At 44.9% G+C, this 19877-nt stretch overlaps 2 protein-coding genes across 2 annotated transcripts in view; both read left to right on the top strand.

The window, feature by feature from the left end:
- Window positions 1-622: 622 nt before the first annotated feature.
- On the top strand, window positions 623-18086 carry LOC121692745 (zinc finger FYVE domain-containing protein 1-like). The gene is made up of 11 exons (XM_042071613.1): window positions 623-2371; window positions 2924-3428; window positions 4476-4690; window positions 4953-5059; window positions 5939-6047; window positions 6294-6391; window positions 6596-6713; window positions 7560-7730; window positions 11143-11323; window positions 11763-11876; window positions 15077-18086. Exons 1-11 carry the CDS (start codon window positions 1868-1870, stop codon window positions 15307-15309), a joined length of 2355 nt encoding a protein of 784 aa, XP_041927547.1. The 5' UTR covers window positions 623-1867; the 3' UTR covers window positions 15310-18086.
- Window positions 18087-19411: 1325 nt separating this feature from the next.
- Window positions 19412-19877, top strand: part of LOC121693648 (zinc finger protein DPF3-like) — a 15900-nt gene continuing 15434 nt past the window's right edge. Inside the window, exon 1 of the mRNA XM_042073215.1 lies at window positions 19412-19451. Coding sequence (XP_041929149.1) covers window positions 19412-19451 — 40 coding nt within the window. The remainder of the gene's footprint in view (window positions 19452-19877) is intronic.

Raw genomic sequence — 19877 nt, 5'->3', positions numbered from 1 at the left:
GGTGGATTCCAGGCAGGTTATAGGCCTAAGCATCTTAAAGACCATTGATAAAAGTAGGAGGCACCAGAACTTGCAAGTGTCATAAATAAGGGCCTGATGTTGGGCCTATGTAAATAGGATTGTTAGAGCACTCACACCTGTGGTTTGTCAGTGTGGAGTAGGCCGAGGCCCTATTTTGTGTGTAGATTGATGAGGAAAAAATGAGATGAGGCTAAAGCACAACAAATGTGGAAAAGTCTGTCAGGTTCTCAAATTGTCTATCATGATCATCCACAACTTGCGTAGGCCTAATATAGCCTGAAATATTATATATTTCTATATCGCTTTGGACAAAGGAGTCTGCCAAATCCCATAACCATAATCTGATTTGAAATTACGGGAAGGAGACTGAAAAGATCGTCGACTCACCTGGGGTAATACATTATGCGGATTTATGCGCTATATTATGCCAGGAGCAAGGACTGGGAGTTAGTTACCTCACCTCTCTAGCTTTGTTTTTATCCTTGTCATGAACATGCCCAAAGTTGTTGGACTCCACCCATTCACGTGAAAGCACCCGCCCAGTGGTCAAATAGGGTTCTCCGATTGGCTGTTCTTGACCTACGACTCAAAATAATCTGATCAGCTGATCTGACTCTGCTAGCAACACAACAGAGGAAAACAGAGGGCAGCAATCAAGAGACTAATGTTACTGATTAAACCTCAGGTTTTACTGCAAATACGTCTTTCAGTGCCAAAGCTTATGTGTCTGATGGTACAGTGAACATCTGAGAAAGAAGGCGGAAACGTTTAACGTCTCTGTGGTGAATCGAAGCCAGCGGAATGTTATAGCAGCGGGATAGCCAAGTCATCGGTATCAAAAAAGGAGAGTTAGCCTAGCTTGCTATTTGATTTTTTTTTACTAGCCATCATAGCCGATTGACCTCTTAACTTGAGAAAATTACTGTGCCTGTTGTTTTGTAAAGACAGAACACAAGTAAACAGGATGCTAGCGCTGGCTAACTCTATCTGACATTTCCTTAGCCTGTTGTTATTTGGGTAATTTGACCTGTTACACTGGATATCAATTGGACTGTTTTGAATGCAAAATTGTTATGTCATTGTATCGTCATGTTATTTTAAGCATCCAGTTGAAATTTCTTCATTTGCTGCCCATTTTGTTCGTCTGTGTCAATCGTTTGGTTCCATATTTCTGTTGTTTGACGAGGCTTGTGAACAAGCAATGATCTGTTTGGGCTTTTAAATAATCCTGTTAGCAGCGTTAGCAGCAGCGCTATTCACATATCTTGTTGGTATAATGTTTCAGAAATAACTGTTTACTGTTAAGGCAGCTATCCCTTATTCCACGGCGCCAGCCAAGTTATTTTACAAGCTTGATGCATCTGTGTGGGGTTTGAGTTTTGTGCAACTTCGGCTGTTCCCTAATTTAACGTTTTGTTTTGTAAGCTATCAACGTTAATCGATAGCAGTTATTTGCACTCAGATTCTACACAGGCAGCTGTTACATTGTTTGTGTGTTTTCAGTGGTATTACGTCACATACAATCACCTGAGTGTATAATATATTGCATTTAAAATACATTGATCATATTGATATTTAGCTATAATTTAAAACGCCATAATTTTGGCGTTCAGAACCCACTCTGCATAGATTGTGTTTGGGTTGCACTGGCAAATGCTGATCAGAGAGCAAAGGCTGTCTAAGTAACCGGTCATAACACAGCTGTTATCATCAATAACATCATCACAGACATATCAAGCGTCACAGACTTGTCTGAGTTCAGCATCAGCTGTTTACCAGTTGTACCAGTTTTAGTGTCCCTGTCAGTCAAGCCCAGACACGCCCAGAGGAAGTAGCTTGAGATACAATGAGCAGTCATGGTCCCTCACTGGAAAAAGGAGTCAACACCAGTCTAGCGTGCCAGGAGAGCTATGTGTGTGATGGCTCAGAGGAGGCTGTGTTCGAGTGCACGGAGTGTGCTAGTGTCCAGTGCTCGCTCTGTGAGCTAGAGGTCCATCAGCAGGAGGGCCTCCGAGACCACCAGCGGGCTCCCATCGGACCCGGGCACGTACCCCTCTGCAACGGCTGCAAGGGGGGCAAGGGCTCGGGCAATGGCAACGGGAAGCGCAACCTGTCCGTCGTCCGCTGCCAGACCTGCAAGATCAACCTGTGCCAGGACTGCCAAAAACGTACCCACAATGGAGGGGGCAAGAAGAAGCACCCGCTCACTCACTACCCACCACCCGGGAGTGCCCAGACGGGGGCCCAGACTAATGCCAGTGGTGGGCAGGACCAGGCCAAAGCCCAGCAGGCCAAGCTCCTGGAGAAGGTCGCCAGCTTCCTGTTGGTGGACGAGAACGAGGAGATGCAGGTAAACACACGCTGCGTTATATTTTTTGCTCAATACCTTAGTGCACTCTCGACTGGGTGTTTTGAATCCTCCTGAGCATCAAGATAAACTTTAGAAATAAAGGTTAGCAAAAAAAAAAATGTTTTAAATGCCACTCGGACGTTTCGGGCAAGAAGCCCTTCTTCAGAGTGATTATGGCCATTTCAGATATCAGTGTTCACAGTTCACAGCTGAGAGCATCTCTCACCCTTACACTCTGCTGTGCTCTCTCCCTCAGTACTGATTGGGGAAGGTTGACTGGCAGCATTATTTCTGTTTTAATTTTCCTCAAACCATTTCTCAACTTTGACCTTTTTGAGTGCTGAAAAGGGCTTTGTTTGTGCCTGTTTTGAAGTTGTCGGTGGTGGTGGTGGGGTGTGTGTGTGTATGTGTGTGTTCTAATGTGTGTCGTTTGAGTGTGTATGGCACTGAGAGAAATCTCTCAGAATCAAATTTATTTCACATTCTATCTGACTAACATGGAATCACTGCAAAGTGTGAATGATGTCTGTTTGAACTCTTTGTCTTGTCCAGATCAAGAACGACGAAGAGTTTGTGAAGAGGCTGGACTGCCACCCGGACGAGCTCCTCAAAGTGGTGTCCATCTTCGGGAACATTGGTGAGGGAAAGTCCCACACGCTGAACCACACCTTCTTCCAAGGCAGGGAGGTGTTCAAGACATCCCCTACGCAGGAGTCCTGCACCGTGGGGGTGTGGGTAGCCTTTGACCCCTGCCACCGCGTGGTCGTGATTGACACGGAGGGTCTCCAGAGCAACAGTGCCAACCAGGGCCAGCGCACGCGGCTCCTGCTCAAAGTCCTGGCCATCTCCGACCTCATCATCTACCGCACCCACGCCGACCGTCTCCACGACGACCTCTTCCGTTTCCTTGGCGACGCCTCAGAGGCCTACCTGAAGTACTTCACCAAGGAGCTGAAGGCCACAGCGTCGCGCTTCGGTCTGGACGTGCCACTGTCCACCCTCGGACCCTCCGCCATCATCTTCCACGAGACGGTCCACACCTCTCTGCTGGGATCAGGTTAGTCAGGGAGGGAGGGTAACATGTGATTTTAAATTAGGGTTTTACAGGGTTTCAAAATGCGTTAGTATGGAATGTTGGAAATTTAACAATCCAAAGAATATCTGGGTTCATAGGGCTCTGGGTTCATTGAATTCAACATGGAATTTTTAGAACCTTACACATTGTTGCGGAACAGAATCTTCTGTTAGAATGTTCCCACCCTCTCTCCCACAGGTGCTTCTCTTCACCGTCCTATCTGAATTAAAGGGGGGAAAATGCTAAAAAAGGGGTGTCATTTAAATTGATATAGTGACTATAATCTTGGATTGTGTTGTTGTGCAACATTTATTTAGTGATTTTAAGGTCAGTATGCAGGGAAAAGGCTCCTGCTTTAGTGAAATGGGTTTTGTAAGTGATGGCATCTCAGTGGAGCCAGAAATGCCATATTGATTTCTCAGGTAATATATTTAAGTTTGATTGTACAATCATAATCTAGACAGGAAATTGAAAGCAATTGAATGTGATAAAGGTCAAAATGACAGTGATGGTTCAAGGAAATACAGGACATTTTGTGATTTTTACATATAATTTGCATTGCCAACATGCTTGTTTATCTGAAGATGTGTATGCAAAAATACACATTTATTGTGATTTAAACTAAAATAAACTGTGCATTAGTCATTCAGCTGATGCTTTCCAGCTAGTGTGATTTTCCAGTCTTTGTAAGTGTGAGGGATCAGGGGAGGCACACACATTGATTAGGAAAAGGCTTGTGAACTAAAGCTGTAATGTGCGATATGAGACTGCTGGTTCCCGACAGAGAAACATAGCCTTGTGTGTGTGTGTGTGTGTGCGCCTGTGGGTGGGTGTGGGTGTGTGTGTGCGGTCTTAAGACTGAGCTGTAATATGTAATACACACCTCATAGATCTCTTTCTCCCTGTGTCCTCAAGGAGGCTGTCTGTGCCTTAGCGTTGTTGTGTGCTGTATGTTAATGGGGCAGAACGGTAATCTATAACACACTAACACACTCATACACACCTCACACTCTCCATCCCTACCCACAGAGAGGCCATCGGAGCAGGTGGAGCGGCTGCTTCAGGAGCGGTTCCGTAAGCTGGGCCGGTTCCCCGAGGCCTTCAGCTCTGTGCGCTACTGCGGAACCCACACCAGCACCCCACCCACCAACTTCAAGGGCCTGCGGAACCTTCTAGAGAGCCAGCTGGAGAACCACACCACGCGTTCCCCACGCTCACCGCTGGTCATATTCAAAGCCCTGCAGGTGACCCCCACTAAGTCAATGTTAATGGCACCTGCACACAGATTTATTGTGCCTCTGCGAGGACATTAAACCAGGCACAAGCTGTGTCATGCTGTTGAGTATGTTATTGTGTGTGTGTATAGACACTAGCCTCTTCTGATTCTCTGTAGCTCTGTGTGTGTGTGTGTGTGTGGTTGTGTGTTTGTGTGTTTGTGTGTTGTGTGTGTGTGTGTGTGTGTGTGTACGGCGCGCGCATTAACATGCTGCTGTCCTGTGTTCCCAGGCCCTGAGTGAGCGCTTCAGTGGTGAGATCTCGGATGAGATCATCTCTCACAGCTGTTTCTTCCCTGATGAGTACTTCACCTGCTCCAGCCTTTGTCTCAGCTGTGGGTGAGTAGCACTGCTCCTCAAAGCCTCTCTCCACCTCCCACCTCCTCAACTGCTCCTCCTTGTATCCCCTCCTCCACCTCCCTTCACCTCAACTGCTCCTCTTATCCCCTCCTTCGTCTCCCTACTCCTCAACTGCTCCTCAAACCCTTTCTCCACCTCCCTGCTCCTCAACTGCCTGGGAAAAATGGTAAAACAAAGGGCTGTTGTAGTGGCAATATCCTCGGATTTGGTTGTTACTGTGCAGAGTTATTTAGTGATATTAAGGTCTCCCTTTCACCTCCCACCTCCTCAACTGCTCCAACTCTCTACTGCTCTACTCCCCAAATAGCCTCTACCACCTCCTGTCTCTACCACCTCCTGTCTTCTCAATTTCTCTGCTCTTCAAATTGGGACTGCACAATTCATTGATTTTTTTAATCAGAATCGCGATTTGAACCAACGCAATTAGCTAATCGCAAAGGCTGCTATTAATCATGCAGCTCACAACTCTGTCCCGATGGTTAATCTTGTCACATCTATGATTTTTTTAATATTCATGTACATGTCATCTTCCTTGTGTGACAAACAATGAAGCTCACCTATCAGAAGTGCTGTGCTTCTCATGCACTAGGCATGCTCACCAATCAGAAGTGCTGTTCTTCTCATGCACTAGGCATGCTCACCAATCAGAAGTGCTGTTCCTCTCATGCACTAGGCATGCTCACCAATCAGGAGTGCTGTTCTCATGCACTAGGCATGCTCACCAATCAGAAGTGCTGTTCTTCTCATGCACTCATGCTGTACAACCACTTATAACCTGTACAACCCCTTATAACCCTTCACTGTGTGTGTGTGTGTGTGTGTGTGTGTGTGTGTGTGTGGCGCGCTCGGGTGTTTCAGTTCGAGCTGTAAGAACAGCACAAACCACCTGAGAGAGGACGTCCCCCATGAGGCCAAGCAGCGATGCCGATACTCCGCTCACTATGACAACAGAGTCTTCACCTGCAAGGTAGGGCTGGACCGCAGGCACTCTGGACGAATTACAATCTCCATTCAGGGGATCTCTTTAGCTATGAAAGAGTGGACAGTGCATGGAAGTCCGGCTTTGTCATTAAAGAATCTTCTCTTAATGACCATAGATGTACAAACTGGCATGATGTATTGACTGTAATGATGATCTCTGTGTCTCTGTGTGTGTGTGTGTGTGTGTGTGTGTGTGTGTGTGTGTGTGTGTGTGTGTGTGTGTGCACGTCAGGCCTGCTATGAGGGAGGGAAGGAGGTGATTGTTGTGCCAAAGACTTCTGCGTCCTCCGACTCTCCATGGCTCGGACTTGCCCGATATGCCTGGTCAGGGTGAGTGTGTGTGTGTGTGTGTGTGTGTGCGAGAGAGTGTATTTACCTGTCAAAGTATGTGTGTTAGCTAACCAGTGGGTTAGTTATGCTAAACACAGGTGAGTGGTATGTGAGGGTGTGCTGTGCAGGTTACAGTGAAAATATGAATGATTAAGTCTGATTGTTGATTGTGTGTGTGTGTGTGTTTGTGTATGTCCCTTACAGGTATGTGATTGAGTGTCCTAATTGTGGGGTAATCTACCGCAGTAGACAGTTTTGGTATGGCAACCAGGACCCTGTCAACACGGTGGTCCGCACCGAGATCCAGCACATCTGGCCTGGGGTAATTGTGCATTCCATTTGTACATGCTGACGGCTTGTGACAACTCGTAACTTGTGAAATGACGTAACTTCCTTGTCGTAAGAACTCGGCATGAACTGGGGGTCCTTTGACTTGTATGAGATTGCTTCTCGACAGACGAGTTTAAGGGGTGTGCTGTTGCATCATTTTGTGTAATTTCCGTTTTGTTTTACTACTCGTAAGACGAGCACAGTGGACAAATGGATCACACCATAAGACAGCCACAGCAGCCTCTAGGGCTCTCCGCTGGGGTTTCTGGGAAATGTAGTCAGTGCATGGCTTTCAGCGAGTCATTCCTCATAGGATATCAAAATGTTGTTGAAACTTTGAATAATGAAATGTCTTTTAAACACATTTCAAACCATCAAACTACTTTAACAAGCAGTTTGACAAGCTTTCCATCCATATTATTTAATGTAACTACTCTAAGTCAAGTCAGTTTTATTTAGTATAACGCTAAGTCAAGTCAGTTTTATTTAGTATAGCGCATTTAACATGCACAAAGTGCAACCCAAAGCGCTCCACATACAAGACATTGACAAAAAAAAACAAAAGACAATAACACAAAAAATGCCAGACGGAGCGGCGTAGTCGCCAGCGTTGACACCACATGACAAAAACATTTTAAGTAAGTAAATGTGTAAATGTGTCTCAGCAGGGTCACTCCAGACTGTTTTTATGTGAATAATTAGTGAGATTATCTTGCATCTAAATTTACATTCTGTACGTGCATGTCTTTGTGTGTGTGTGTTTGTGGTGCGGGGGTGTTTGTGTGCGTGTGTGTGTGCTGTGCGTGTGTGCGTGTGTGTGTGTGTGTCTGTCTTCCAGTGTGACAGCCTGCTGAAGGACAACAGTAACGCAGCGCAGCGGCTGCTGGATGGGGTCAACCTCATGGCCCAGTCCGTGTCCGAGCTCAGCGTCAAACCGGCCAAGGCTGTCACCTCCTGGCTCACAGATCAGATCGCGCCAGCCTACTGGAAACCCAACGCCCTCATCCTGGTGAGTCTGCACTTTACCTCCAGCTCTGCCACAGCTAGGGAGGGGCGTGGGGGGGGGGGGGCTTTCCTACCAGCTGGCGGATTTTTAAGGGGGGGGGGGGGGGGGGGGGGGTTCTGTTCTGTTTACAGCTAACCACTTCAGCTGACCTCATGACCAAAGTCTTACACAACTATGGATTTCAGGTCACGGGAGTGTGTGAGTGTGTGCCTGTGCATGTGTGTGTGTATGCATCTACGTGTGTGTGAGTGTGAGTGTGAGTGTGAGTGTGAGTGTGTGTGTGCCTGTGCATGTGTGTGTGTGTGTGTGTGTATGCATCTACGTGTGTGTGTGTGTGTGTGTGTGAGTGTGTGTGTGTGTGTGTGTGCATCTACGTGTGTGTGAGTGTGTGTGTGTGTGTGTGTGTGTGTGTGTGTGTGTGTGTGCGTGTGTTTCTGTGTGTGTGTGTGAGTGTGAGTGTGAGTGTGCGTGTGTGTGTGTGTGCGTGTGTGTGTGTGTGTGTGTTTCTGTGTGTGTGTGTGTGTGTGTTTCTGTGTGTGTGTGTGTGTATGCATCTACATGTGTGTGAGTGTGTGTGTGTGAGTGTGTGTGTGTGTGTATGCATCTACGTGTGTGTGTGTGTGTGTGTGTGTGTGTGTGAGTGTGTGTGTGTGTGTGTGTGTGTGTGTGTATGCATCTACGTGTGTGTGTGTGTGTGTGTGTGTGTGTGTGTGTGTGTGTGTGTGTGTGTTTTAACTTGTGTTCCAGTATGATCGGAGCACATCACAGTCTTAAAGAAAATGTGTTTAGTCTTTTCACCAGTTGTGTAAACAGATCTGTCCAGTCCTCTGCATAGATAGCTGTGATAGTTGTGTAGATGGGTCGGTCCAATTAGCTGCATAGACAGCTCCATCTAGAGCAAGGCAGCTCTTGGGTTTGTGATTGGCCCGTTCACACCACCGGAGCGTAAATATTTATAATGCTGGTAACAGTCACAGTCACTGGGTGTCCTGTCCCCATATCTGGGACACACGGTGTTACGTTGGCTATCGCAACCCACACGAGTCACAGCACAACACGCGCGGCCCGGTGTCTGCTCAGCATGCCTGAGCAGAGCTGCTTTGATCACCAGTAGGGATTCTTGTGTGTTAGCTTATCACCGTGAGATTTGGTTGCTATTGAATATCGCTGCTGTGCAACAAGCTTCTGGATGATCAATCTACTGTATATTCCAGGAGTCGAAGTGGTATAGATGGTAGATGGATTCCACCCATCACGTGCTGTGGAACTGGCGTGTTTGTGTGTGTGTGCGTGTGTGTGCGTGCAGGGGCGTCGGACTGGGGGTAAAACCACTACTGATTATAGGGGAGAGAGGGGAGAGAGGGCCCTTGACAAGTCTGGAATATACTTTATTTTACTTGGATATTTTCATTTCCTAATTAAATTCCATAATGCATGTCAGATGAAATACAAAGTTACAGTAGTCTATTGGCTGAATAACTTGGTTGATTGACTGACTACATTTTGTATACAAAAAAAACTATCTAAGGTCTCAGCCACCCCTTGCTATTGCGCCAAATGGTTTAGTCCATCTGCATGCATTTTGTCTATGTTGAGCATCTGGTGGAGAGCAAACTTCTGGTGAAGAAATGTCTTTCTCAAAGAAGGCCAATCAGGCTACCACACACACACACACACACACACAATCAGGCTACCAAAAAGAAAGGAAAGACAGGAGAAGGAGAGAAAACAAAATGAGGGGAAACAATTGGTAATTCTTTTCAAAGAAGCACAAACTAGAAAAAACATATCTCCACAGGAATATCTCCACAACCATTAGTGCTATGGCTAAAAGAACAGAGACATTGAAAGAGCACACCATGTACTTTCAAATGATAATTTGGTTATACGTGTACAGTAATCTGAGATAAAGGCTAAAAAAATAATCAACACTAACACACCATTATAATAGCCTAATCTGAAACATTTTTCATTTTAAATGATCGGCTATAATGTCTATACGCCTAATTAGCAATAATAGGCTAATCAGTGTCATAGGTACAGTAGCTTGGTAGCTCAACATGTCATGTTAACATCATAGTTATGCCAAATTTTGTAGAAGGAGATCTTAACGTTGTGAAAAACATGGCCCTCAATTTCAGAAACTGTCACACCAGGGAGTGGAGTAGCAACAGACCCCTCATCCTCCTCTTTGGATTTGAGACAAGATAGATAGATAGATAGATAGATAGATAGATAGATAGATACTTTATTGATCCCCAAGGGGAAATTCAAGAACGCATTTGCACACGCCAGCTTGCGAGCATGTTTGAGGGGGCACCAGGATATGAACCTGGGACCTCTTGATATGCAGTCAAATGCTCTACCACTGAGCTATACCCCCATGATATGACAATGTGAGCTTATCATAATTAAGCAAACCATATTTAGCCATTCCCCTGCCTGTATTACAAATAATGTTCTCTCAAGTAAAAACCATCTAAGTAAAGTGACTGTAGACCAGAGTATGTTAAGAAAGTTTGACATGATGACTTAAGCCAAAGTCCTTTTAGGCAAGTCCCTCCACTCGGCGGCCATGTAGCAACGCTTTTTGGGCACTCATCGGGCATCCTATTCAGCAGAAATGCGTGTGAGCAAGGCTTCACGACACCAATCTTGCTCCAGCAGCGAGTTCACAACACATGATTGGGAAGATGTCTTCACAACACAACATATGATTGGCTCAATGTATTCACATGTCGACGCTTTGCCGAGGAAGGGGTGGGTTTGTGTAGACAACGGCCATATTGTCGTTACAAACTAGCCCCATGCATTTCTATGGAGGATTTTGCTGTGTCTCCTCATTAGAAAGTCTCTGCTTAAGCACATATGGCATTAATTTTTAGGCTATATTCAGCGGCATTTACTGGAGGGAGAACTCCAATGTCATGTATAAACTATCTCTTCCTTTTGTCTTGTTTATTCTGCAAATAAAATATGAACGAGTCAAGTCTTGTTTAGTTATCTTTTATTATGCAGTAAGCAGTTTGTTCATGTAGGGATTAGAAAACTAAACTGGTATGTTAAGATGTTTTATAGCTTATAAATAAAACAAAAATATTGTAATATAATTTAGTTTAAACTTAGTAACCACAGTAAAATAGGCTAGAGAATGTTGAGAAAGGAGGTTTGAAATGTGTGTAGACAAATGATCAGGCTTCTCTAATTATCCAATTAACATCTAGGCCTACAGATTCATGTGCACTCTAAAAGGAGTCTTGTGTGTACGTGTGTGGTAATGTGTGTGTTGTCTCTGTGTATTTCAGACATGTTATAAGTGCAAGGTGGTGTTTGAGGAGAATGACTCTAAAAGGAGGTGTGTGTGTGTGTGTGTGTGTGGTAATGGTAATGTGTGTGTTGTCTCTGTGTATTTCAGACATGTTATAAGTGCAGGGTGGTGTTTGAGGAGAATGACTCGAAGCACCACTGCCGCGCGTGCGGAGAGGGGTTCTGTGACCAGTGTTCGTCGCGCCTGCGTCCAGTACCAGAGAGAGGCTGGGGGCCTACGCCGGTCCGAGTGTGTGACGCATGCTACGAGCAGAAGGACACACACACAGGTGGGCAAGGACCTTGCACAGGACATTTGTCACACACACACACACACACACACACACACACACGTAAAAGGCACATACACACAAACATGCATGAGTGGGTGGGTGTGGCACTTGCATGGAATGTTCATGTCACAACATATGGATACAGACACACACTTTGTTAAAATTGTGCAATGAAGGACAACACACACACACACACACACACATTAAAACACACACACATTAGAACACACATACATCCACACACACACTCACACTGACCATATGTCCAAGCCACAGGTTTAGGGTCACACCCATCCACATGCAGTCTTATGAAGAGAGTCCTGATATTGACACACCCGTGTGTGTGTGTGTGTGTGTGTGTGTGTGTGTGTGTGTGTGTGTGTGTGTGTGTGTGTGTGTGTGTGTGTGTACCCGTGTGTACCCCTCCCTCCCTCAGAGCTAGTGGTGGTGGAGCATGAGGAGGAGGATGGCGGCACCCTGGCCAGGAAGGTGGGAGAAGCGGTGTCCAACACATTAGGAGCTGTTGTCACTGCCATTGACATCCCACTAGGTGAGTGAGGAGTAGCGTCCAATGGAGAGGAGCGACCAAAACTAAACTTGTACCATATGAGTAATAGACTGAGTTGTAAATAGTTCTAGCCAATCAGCACGTTTCTTCATGAGGTGTAATATCAGCTTTTTAGCCTGTTGCCAGACTCACAGGCCTAACCTTTAATGTAAGAGCTCTTCACTGATTTCTGCCAAAGTCTTCCAGCACTTCTGACCATGGAGTTGCTGACCTCTAGTGGTCACTGAGAGTATTGTTTTTCTGAGATCTGGAAGACTCTAGAACAGTTTCTCAGTCCTGCACCACAGAGACCTCTTCACTGTGAGGTTTCCATCTCTCTCTCTCGCTTTCTCTACCTCTGTCTGTCTGTCTGTCTCTCTCTCTCGTTCTCTCTCTCTGTCTGTGTATCTCTCTCTGTCTGCCCCTCTCTCTCTTTCTCTACCTCTGTCTGTCTATCTCTCTCTCTGTCTGTGTGTGTCTCTCCCTCTCTCTTTTTCTCTACCTCTGTTTGTCTCTCTCTCTATCTATCTGGCTGTGTATGTGTCTCTATCTCTATGCCTCTCTCTCTCTCTCTCTCTCTCTCTTTCTCTCTTTCTCCCACTCTTTTTCTTTCGTCGTGATTAAAGGTACAGTGTATAATTATCCAGTGGTGATTAGTTGATGATAAGGAGTGACGAGGGCTGATGAGTTTATTGAGGTGTGACAGTCAGGGTCCAGAGATCCAGAGATGAATAGAAAAGATGACGAATGGATAAAAGACAAGATGAATGAATGAATGAAAGAAAGAAAGAAAGAAAGAAAGAAAGAAAGGCGTATAAGATAAGACAAAAATAGAGAACATACAGACAGGCACCTCAGAGAAGTGCTCAGGGCTTTGGACTGCTGTCAGATGATGTCGTGTTTATATTTCTGATATAGAACTCTCTATCAACATGGCTGTGTCATGTATAGGGTGACCAGATGTTCTCTTTTTCCAGGACATGTCCTCTTTTTGAGACCTAAAAAATCGTCCAGGATATTGTTCTCCTAGAGCGTCAAACGTGTTCACAGCGAATTTGCATTGCGTTTCTCTCTGTCGTTCACAAATGAGTTTGAAATAGCCTTTCGAGGCCGTGTTTTCTCTGCTGTCCTCTTTTTCACTACCCAAAAAAAGGACACAATCTCGTCACCCTAGTCATGTATCAGTTAAACAGCATATGTTAGGAGCCTGATCTGTTTTCAGAGATCCATAACGGATCATTGGGCATTTAGAGGTCATATTTCGTCCACCATGCTGCCTAAAGGAAACACAAACTCACTGGCCATCATGAAAAAGTTTGTTTTTGTTGGTCAGAAACTGATTTGTTTGTTCCGGTACATAATCTTACTGTATTCTGCATACTGCTGACCACACTGCAAAAAATCCTAGAATAATAGAATCTAAGTGAGATGAATAACCTTAAAGGAGCGATTTGTAGGATTGTTACCGAACATTCTGTAGGCCAAAATCAAAACACTGGTGAACGTTCTCAACACTACCAGACGCGAGCCTCTTCTGGGTTGCCAGATGTAATTAAGACTTAGCTAATAACGTTAGTTGACCTGCAGCTGCTTTAACGTTTCTCCAACCATGATCCAGCCACACATTACGGAAACAGTGAAAACAAAAAATACCTCTCTAACCAATGTAACATATTTTACAGGTTATAGTAATGTTGTCAAATAAGCCATTACTTCAATTCATCATGTTTCCTTACTCTCTGACAACATATGGTGATCATTTTTGGAATGGTTACCATTTATTTTCCATTATTTCCTACATACTGGACCTTTAAATCAAGTGAATATATGCTCGTTTTTCTATTATTTGCTTATAACAAGACATTTTTAGACATTTTTGCACTTAATTTAAGTTTTTTTATATTATATTTTTTATATAAGTGAAAATCTTGTTCTATTGGCAAATCTTGCCAGATAATTTAGCTTATTTTAAGTAGTATTTCTACAAAACAAGACATCCTGTAATACAGGGCATTACCTACTAACAGGGCTGTCAGATAGCTCTTTGGTTGAAGGACATCCAGAGATTTGAAGGACAAAGTCCAATTCAAAAGCATAGGAGTTGTAAAAGTGCAATAAAAATTAAAAAATAATTAATAAAAATTTAATTAAAAAAATCCTCAATTTTCTTTTCTCCAAACAAAGCCCTTTTCTGTCAGGATAGATACAGTGTGCTGTAGAGCTGGTGTTTAAGGCTGGCGTCTCTGAGTGAGATTTTAGTAGTCGCCCACAGCACAGTTCATCTGCGGCAGCTCTGCTGGATAGATACAGTGCGCTGTAGAGCTGGTGTTTAAGGCTGGCGTCTCTGAGTGAGATTTTAGCAGTCGCCCACAGCACAGTTCATCTGCGGCAGCTCTGCAGGCTCAAAACTCCTCACGCGCTGACAAGGATGAGACTGAGGAGCTGTCATCACAGCGTTAGTCATCACTTATTCACATCCACCCGCTACACACACACACATGCACACACACACACACACACACACACACACTCACAGACATACACGTTTGTATGCCCACACAAACACACATATACATACATGCATGCACAGAATCTCATCTCACACACACATTCACACTACTCTCTCACACACACACACACACACACACACACAGAGAGAGAGAGAGAGAGAGAGAGAGAGAGAGAGAGAGACAGGACACTAGGACACTTAAGACTAGCTGACACATGCTCTGGAATAGAAAGACAAAATGGAAACCCCATAGTCATTAATTCACTGTGGCAGATTATGAGTGTTGGTTAGGCTCATGGAAGATGGTACATGTACAATTCATAGAGCCGTAATGAATAATGCATGCTTATGATGGTGGAGGAGGGGAGGGGAGGGCAGGGTTGCTCCGCTTCTCCCCAACAGTAGCTCTGAAGCACCCCACCCCCCCAAACATCAGTGGAAGGAAAGGGTACCCCCCCCCCCCCCCCCCCCAAACCCCCAAACATTTTCTCGTAGTTGGGGATGTGTAATGTGTCATTTTGTCAAGTTGACTAGTGCAGGACAAACAATCTGTGTATGTGATTGTTTTAACCTTTAACCTCCCCACCTCTGCCTGCCTGTTGTGGTCCTCCTCACCTCTCTTCTCCTCTCCTCTCTTCTCTTCTCCTCTCCTCTCCTCTCTCTTCTCCTGTCCTCTCCTTTCTCCTCTCCTCAGGGCTGGTAAAGGACGCCGCGCGTCCAGCCTACTGGGTGCCCGACCAGGATATCCACTCCTGCCACAGCTGCCAACGCCACTTCACTGCCAAGCTGTCCAAGCACCACTGCCGGGCATGCGGCCAGGGCGTGTGCTCCGAGTGCTCGCCCGCCAGGCGCTCCGTGCCCTCTCGCGGCTGGGACCACCCTGTCCGGGTCTGCACCCCCTGCAATCAGAGGCCCGGCGACCTCTGACCCTTGACCCCTGTGATCCTCTAGCGTTTGACCTTAAGCAGGGCTGGACCTACTCTAGAACTTAGTATGTTAGCTCCCCCACCCCTCAACTCTATCATTACGCCAAATCCCTCTGCCACTCTCCCCCTAACAAACATTTTTAGCTGTTGTGTGAGTGTGTGTGTGTGTGTGTGTGTGATGCGTATACAAAATGGTGTGTGTGTGTGTGTGTGCAGCACAACAGACAAAAGAAACAACAACTGACATCAGCCTTGCACCTAAACCTTTGGAGATCACTTGACGTTTGGTGCTTAGTTAATAATAGTTGAGTAATATGGTGTACTGTAACTGGTCATCAGCTGAGGAGAGACCAGGAGTTCACACTAACCCCTCAAATCCCCCCCCCCCCCCCCCCCCAAATCCATCTTGTGCATCCTCCCTCACTGCATCCCCAATCTTTCCTCCATTAGGTGATTGCCTTGAGTGTACAACTGTTTAGTCTTTTTATCTCTGATTTTATCATGGAAAGTCACACGTTACACTGTGGAATGGTCTGATGTGACCTGCTAATCCACTTATCAAACTTGGATGATTCAGGGATCATTTCTCGTTTGTTTGTTTGTTTATTTTTCAATGATCATTTTATCTTGCAAAAAGGTAAAGCATAAGCGTACCATAGAGGAGAAGTGTTCATGCTCATAGCATGCCAGATAGTATCTATTCTGTTATTACAACAGGAAGTAACAGCTGTTACAAGTCAGTGGCAGATATTGACAGATTTGCTCAGCCACCTAGATATTCATTGGACTGGAGCATGTGTGGTTCATCATTTAAATATAGTCATATCTGGTTGTGTTTATAGCATTTAAATGCTAATGTATGTTTATTACGTTATGTTTTCATCATTATTGTAATCCTTCTATTAGGCTTTGTTTTTGTTTTAGTTCGCATTTTTGTCACAGAAAAGGGAAATGACGAGACACCTGCCCAAGAGCTGATTCGTCAGTGGCAGATTGCTATTGAAGAGTGAATCATTAGCTGTCTTGTGAGAGCACCGATCGATAGTCTGTGCGTTTTGACGTGGAGATGGTGTGTATGTTTGTAGATGATGCGGTATTCTGTAAAAGTAGCCACTTGAGTTGCCTGAAACGGTGTCTCCCCTTCCGCCTCCAGCTCCGTCCCGTTGAGTTGCGGCACCATTTACGTCCGGGCTTCGTTTTAGAAATACTTCTTAATGAAAACAAAACAAAACAAAACAAACTAAAAGAACTATTGACTATTCATTCAAGAACAGCTATTCACCAATTCAATACCTCAACTTAAGTCAGAATAGGGGACGATTGAGCAGGCTCTTATTGTGAATAGACTTATTGATATCTCTGTTCTGAGCGTTTGCAGTCCTGCTTGCTGGACATGGACAGCAGTCACCTGCGGGTGTGAGATGGATTGACCAAAGGTTTAATCATCTGCTCGTCTGATTGGGTTGGTATCCATGGAGCGCCAGTCAAGATTTCAGTTAAAAATTACATTTATTTTTGTATCAGTAAGCTTTTAAAGGATTGAGTCTATTTACAACATGGGTACCAACCCCTAGATTGTCACTAGATCTGTACAGGAAGACTGAAATTATTTGAAATTGCCTCATAGTCAGTAGTGTATGTGCATTTATAGGTTATGTAACTTTAGTGTAGTCAGAAACTATATTGTCTAAAGGCACTCCCCGTCCTAAACACTACCACACACACACACACACATTCAAAGCACACAGATATCTGTTGCCTTTAGCCAGTGAATGAAAACAACTGTTTGCCTTGAATGTACAGAATATCTTGCCCATATATTCAGTTTGACGTGTTTCCTTTGTTTTACACCAGCCGCTCAGTTTTTTTGCAATGCCTTGGCCCGCGCTGTTCTTTTCATGAGGGGCATCCACCCCCACGTAGCTGCCGCAAAAGGAGCAGTCTGGGCCAGAGTACAGCCGGATCTGGGCCAGAACACAGCTGACTCTGGGCCAGAACACAGCCGGATCTGAGCCAGAACACAGCTGGACCTGGGTCGGGTCTGCTCCGGAGCTCTCTGCTGTCTGGGGTTTAATCCCCTGGATCAGTTGCACTAGGATGCATGGAACACAAGAACACAAGAATTTTTTGTGTGTGTGTGTAGGGGGGGGGGGGGGGGGTTGATGGTCTGATTTACTGTAGTGCTAATGTTACCACTTGTCTGCCATGATCATTTTGCATTTGCACTGATTATTCAACCACGTCCCTTTGAGTGTTTGTGGTACTTCTCCATCAAAAGTATCACAAGGACAGAGTATTTGATGAAGATGCGTTGATGTCGATGGTTCTAGTGCCATAAAAAGGTCTTTTCAAACGGTTGTTGTGGTGTGTGCTGCATATCTTTTCTCTGTGTGACCCCCTGACCTTTGACCCTTGCCATGCCATCACGTTTGTACTTACCTCACCATACACACAAGAACAGATATGAGGATCGCAGCTGAGGATGATGCTCCTCTGAGCACTTTGTGGTGAGATCTACAGTCTGTCAGCACTCATACACGGTGTCCACCTACCATCTGACATTGCTGTCCCAGTATGCATCTCTTCCTGGGACAGACTCCACCCCTGAGATCCGGGATCCGTTCCCATGGCAACTTCTCTCTGAGTGACGACTACAGAGTTCCATGCCACAGCTACAGTTACTATGCACTGACCCAAGATGAAGAGATGTGTGTCTGTAAAACTTAAAACGTGTGTTGTCTGTGTCATCATATGCAGATTAAAGGGGAAGAAATGTAAGGTGTCTTTTTTTTTTTACCACAACACAAGTACTCGTATGATCATGACAGCAGAAAATAGTAAAAGAACAGATCCAACAGATGTCCTTTGTCACTGGTGAATTTAAATTCCTACGCCCTAGGTGGCACTGTGTAGTACTGCTCTTGGTTCTCTATCAGTCATTGGCTGCCAGGTCATGGAACAATGAGATGGCTTTTCAGTTTACTTTTAAGCCATTATGAATAATATTCTTGTAGATAATTAGGTTGAGTCAACAGTGTAAGGACAGACGAGAGTATAAAGATGCCTAATCTGCCATAAATCTTCCGGATATCCAGTCCTATTGAGATAGACTATCCATAATAGGTTCTCAAAACTTCCCACGAATGGGGAAATGTTATGTCAAGTGGTGGCCCTGCCGGCATTGTGCTGAATACTGTACAAGGAGAAAACCCTTTAAAATGCTTTTGACAGTTTACCTCATAAGCCACGCCTGCTATGCGAACGCCGGTGTCTCATTGGTCAGAGATTTCAAACAGTGTCCTGATTGGTTGTTACCTCGTAGGTTTCCCCCAGAACTGCTAGACGCTGATCTTGCGTTACATTGTAGCAAAATGGCGGCTGTCATTCAGAATCCACTAAAAGCGTAAGTAATTTGTCATTTTACTAATTTTTCATGATCCATGTTTAATGCATTGTCGGGCGAAGCCATCCAGCAAGATAGACCCAGAATGCACTGAAAATGACGCATTTAGCTGTTGTTGCTATCTGAGAATTTCTGGTTGCATGATCATCCCCACTCTCCAAAATGTAGCCTGCTTATCGCTACTTATGAGTCGATATCTGACCACCTAACATCCAAATAATTCGTATGACTTAACGCAGGATTATACAGCATATGATGTAGGAATTACAAGCTATAAGAAGTGCCATCAACCTTGCTAGTTAGCACAGTTGCCGATCCGAGCGTTCGTTAATTTGAAATTTATGACTTCGTGAAAGTGTTTCATGCCGTCGATGTGCTGTCTACGTCTACTTCGAAGTTGGTGAAATCGTTTCATCTTTGTTTCTCCTCAAAGATACATACTTGTGATTTACTAGTTGTCTGTTCGCAGATGTCCACTACACTAGCCTGTGTTATAAATCGGACAGACCCTTGCTCCCGACCCGGGATATTTTAATCAGGCACAATGCGAGCAATGTATCAGCTAATTACTTTGTGCAGCGCACAATGGCGTATGTTTTAAACCTGTCGTTGAACAGGCTTCGAATGGACATCTCAGGAATCTATAAAGTTTGTACAGATTGTCGACTTAAGTTTGCAGCATAAAAGTATAAATGTGGTCATGTTTGCCTTGGCGTTCTGGGTCATCGGCTCGGCATCGGGTAGCCTACATTTCACTCCCGGAGCAAACAAAAATGACAGCGATGTAACGTTAGCGCTGGCTATTACTGATGAGCAAAATGTGATAGAAACTTGTGAGCTCAGTAGGGTGGCGATGCACTGTAAAAAAAATAAATAAAAAAAAACACACCATCGTTCGTGCCACTCTACCTGTGCCTGGTTGTGGTCTTTTGAGAGGTGTTGGGTCGACACGCTTATCTCCCTCATGTGAAAGAATGTTGTTTGAGTGTTGTAATCGGTGGGTGGTAGCCTATGTGGGCCATATGACAGCGTGATGTCATACTTGGAATGATATCTGACTACGATAGTAGATTTTTGTTTGTCATTTGATATTGACAAATTGCTATGACACGGGACAAACCTGGATGGAATTGCCTTGCAGCTATGATAATACTCTAGCCCTTCAT

Source organism: Alosa sapidissima, chromosome 19 (genome assembly GCF_018492685.1).
Source record: "Alosa sapidissima isolate fAloSap1 chromosome 19, fAloSap1.pri, whole genome shotgun sequence".
Taxonomy (NCBI): Eukaryota; Metazoa; Chordata; class Actinopteri; order Clupeiformes; family Clupeidae; genus Alosa; species Alosa sapidissima.
The sequence above is the reverse complement of the archived record's forward strand: the minus strand, read 5'-3'. Positions and strand labels throughout refer to the sequence as shown.

What these genes read in the sequence shown, in the direction of transcription:
- LOC121692745 (XM_042071613.1), top strand. Translation starts at nt 1,868, where the DNA reads ATGAGCAGTCATGGTCCCTCACTGGAAAAAGGAGTCAACACCAGTCTA. An exon ending in ACAGAGTCTTCACCTGCAAG is followed by an intron (nt 6,048 to 6,293) that starts GTAGGGCTGGAC and finishes TGTGCACGTCAG; the next exon opens with GCCTGCTATGAGGGAGGGAA. An exon ending in GCAGAAGGACACACACACAG is followed by an intron (nt 11,324 to 11,762) that starts GTGGGCAAGGAC and finishes TCCCTCCCTCAG; the next exon opens with AGCTAGTGGTGGTGGAGCAT.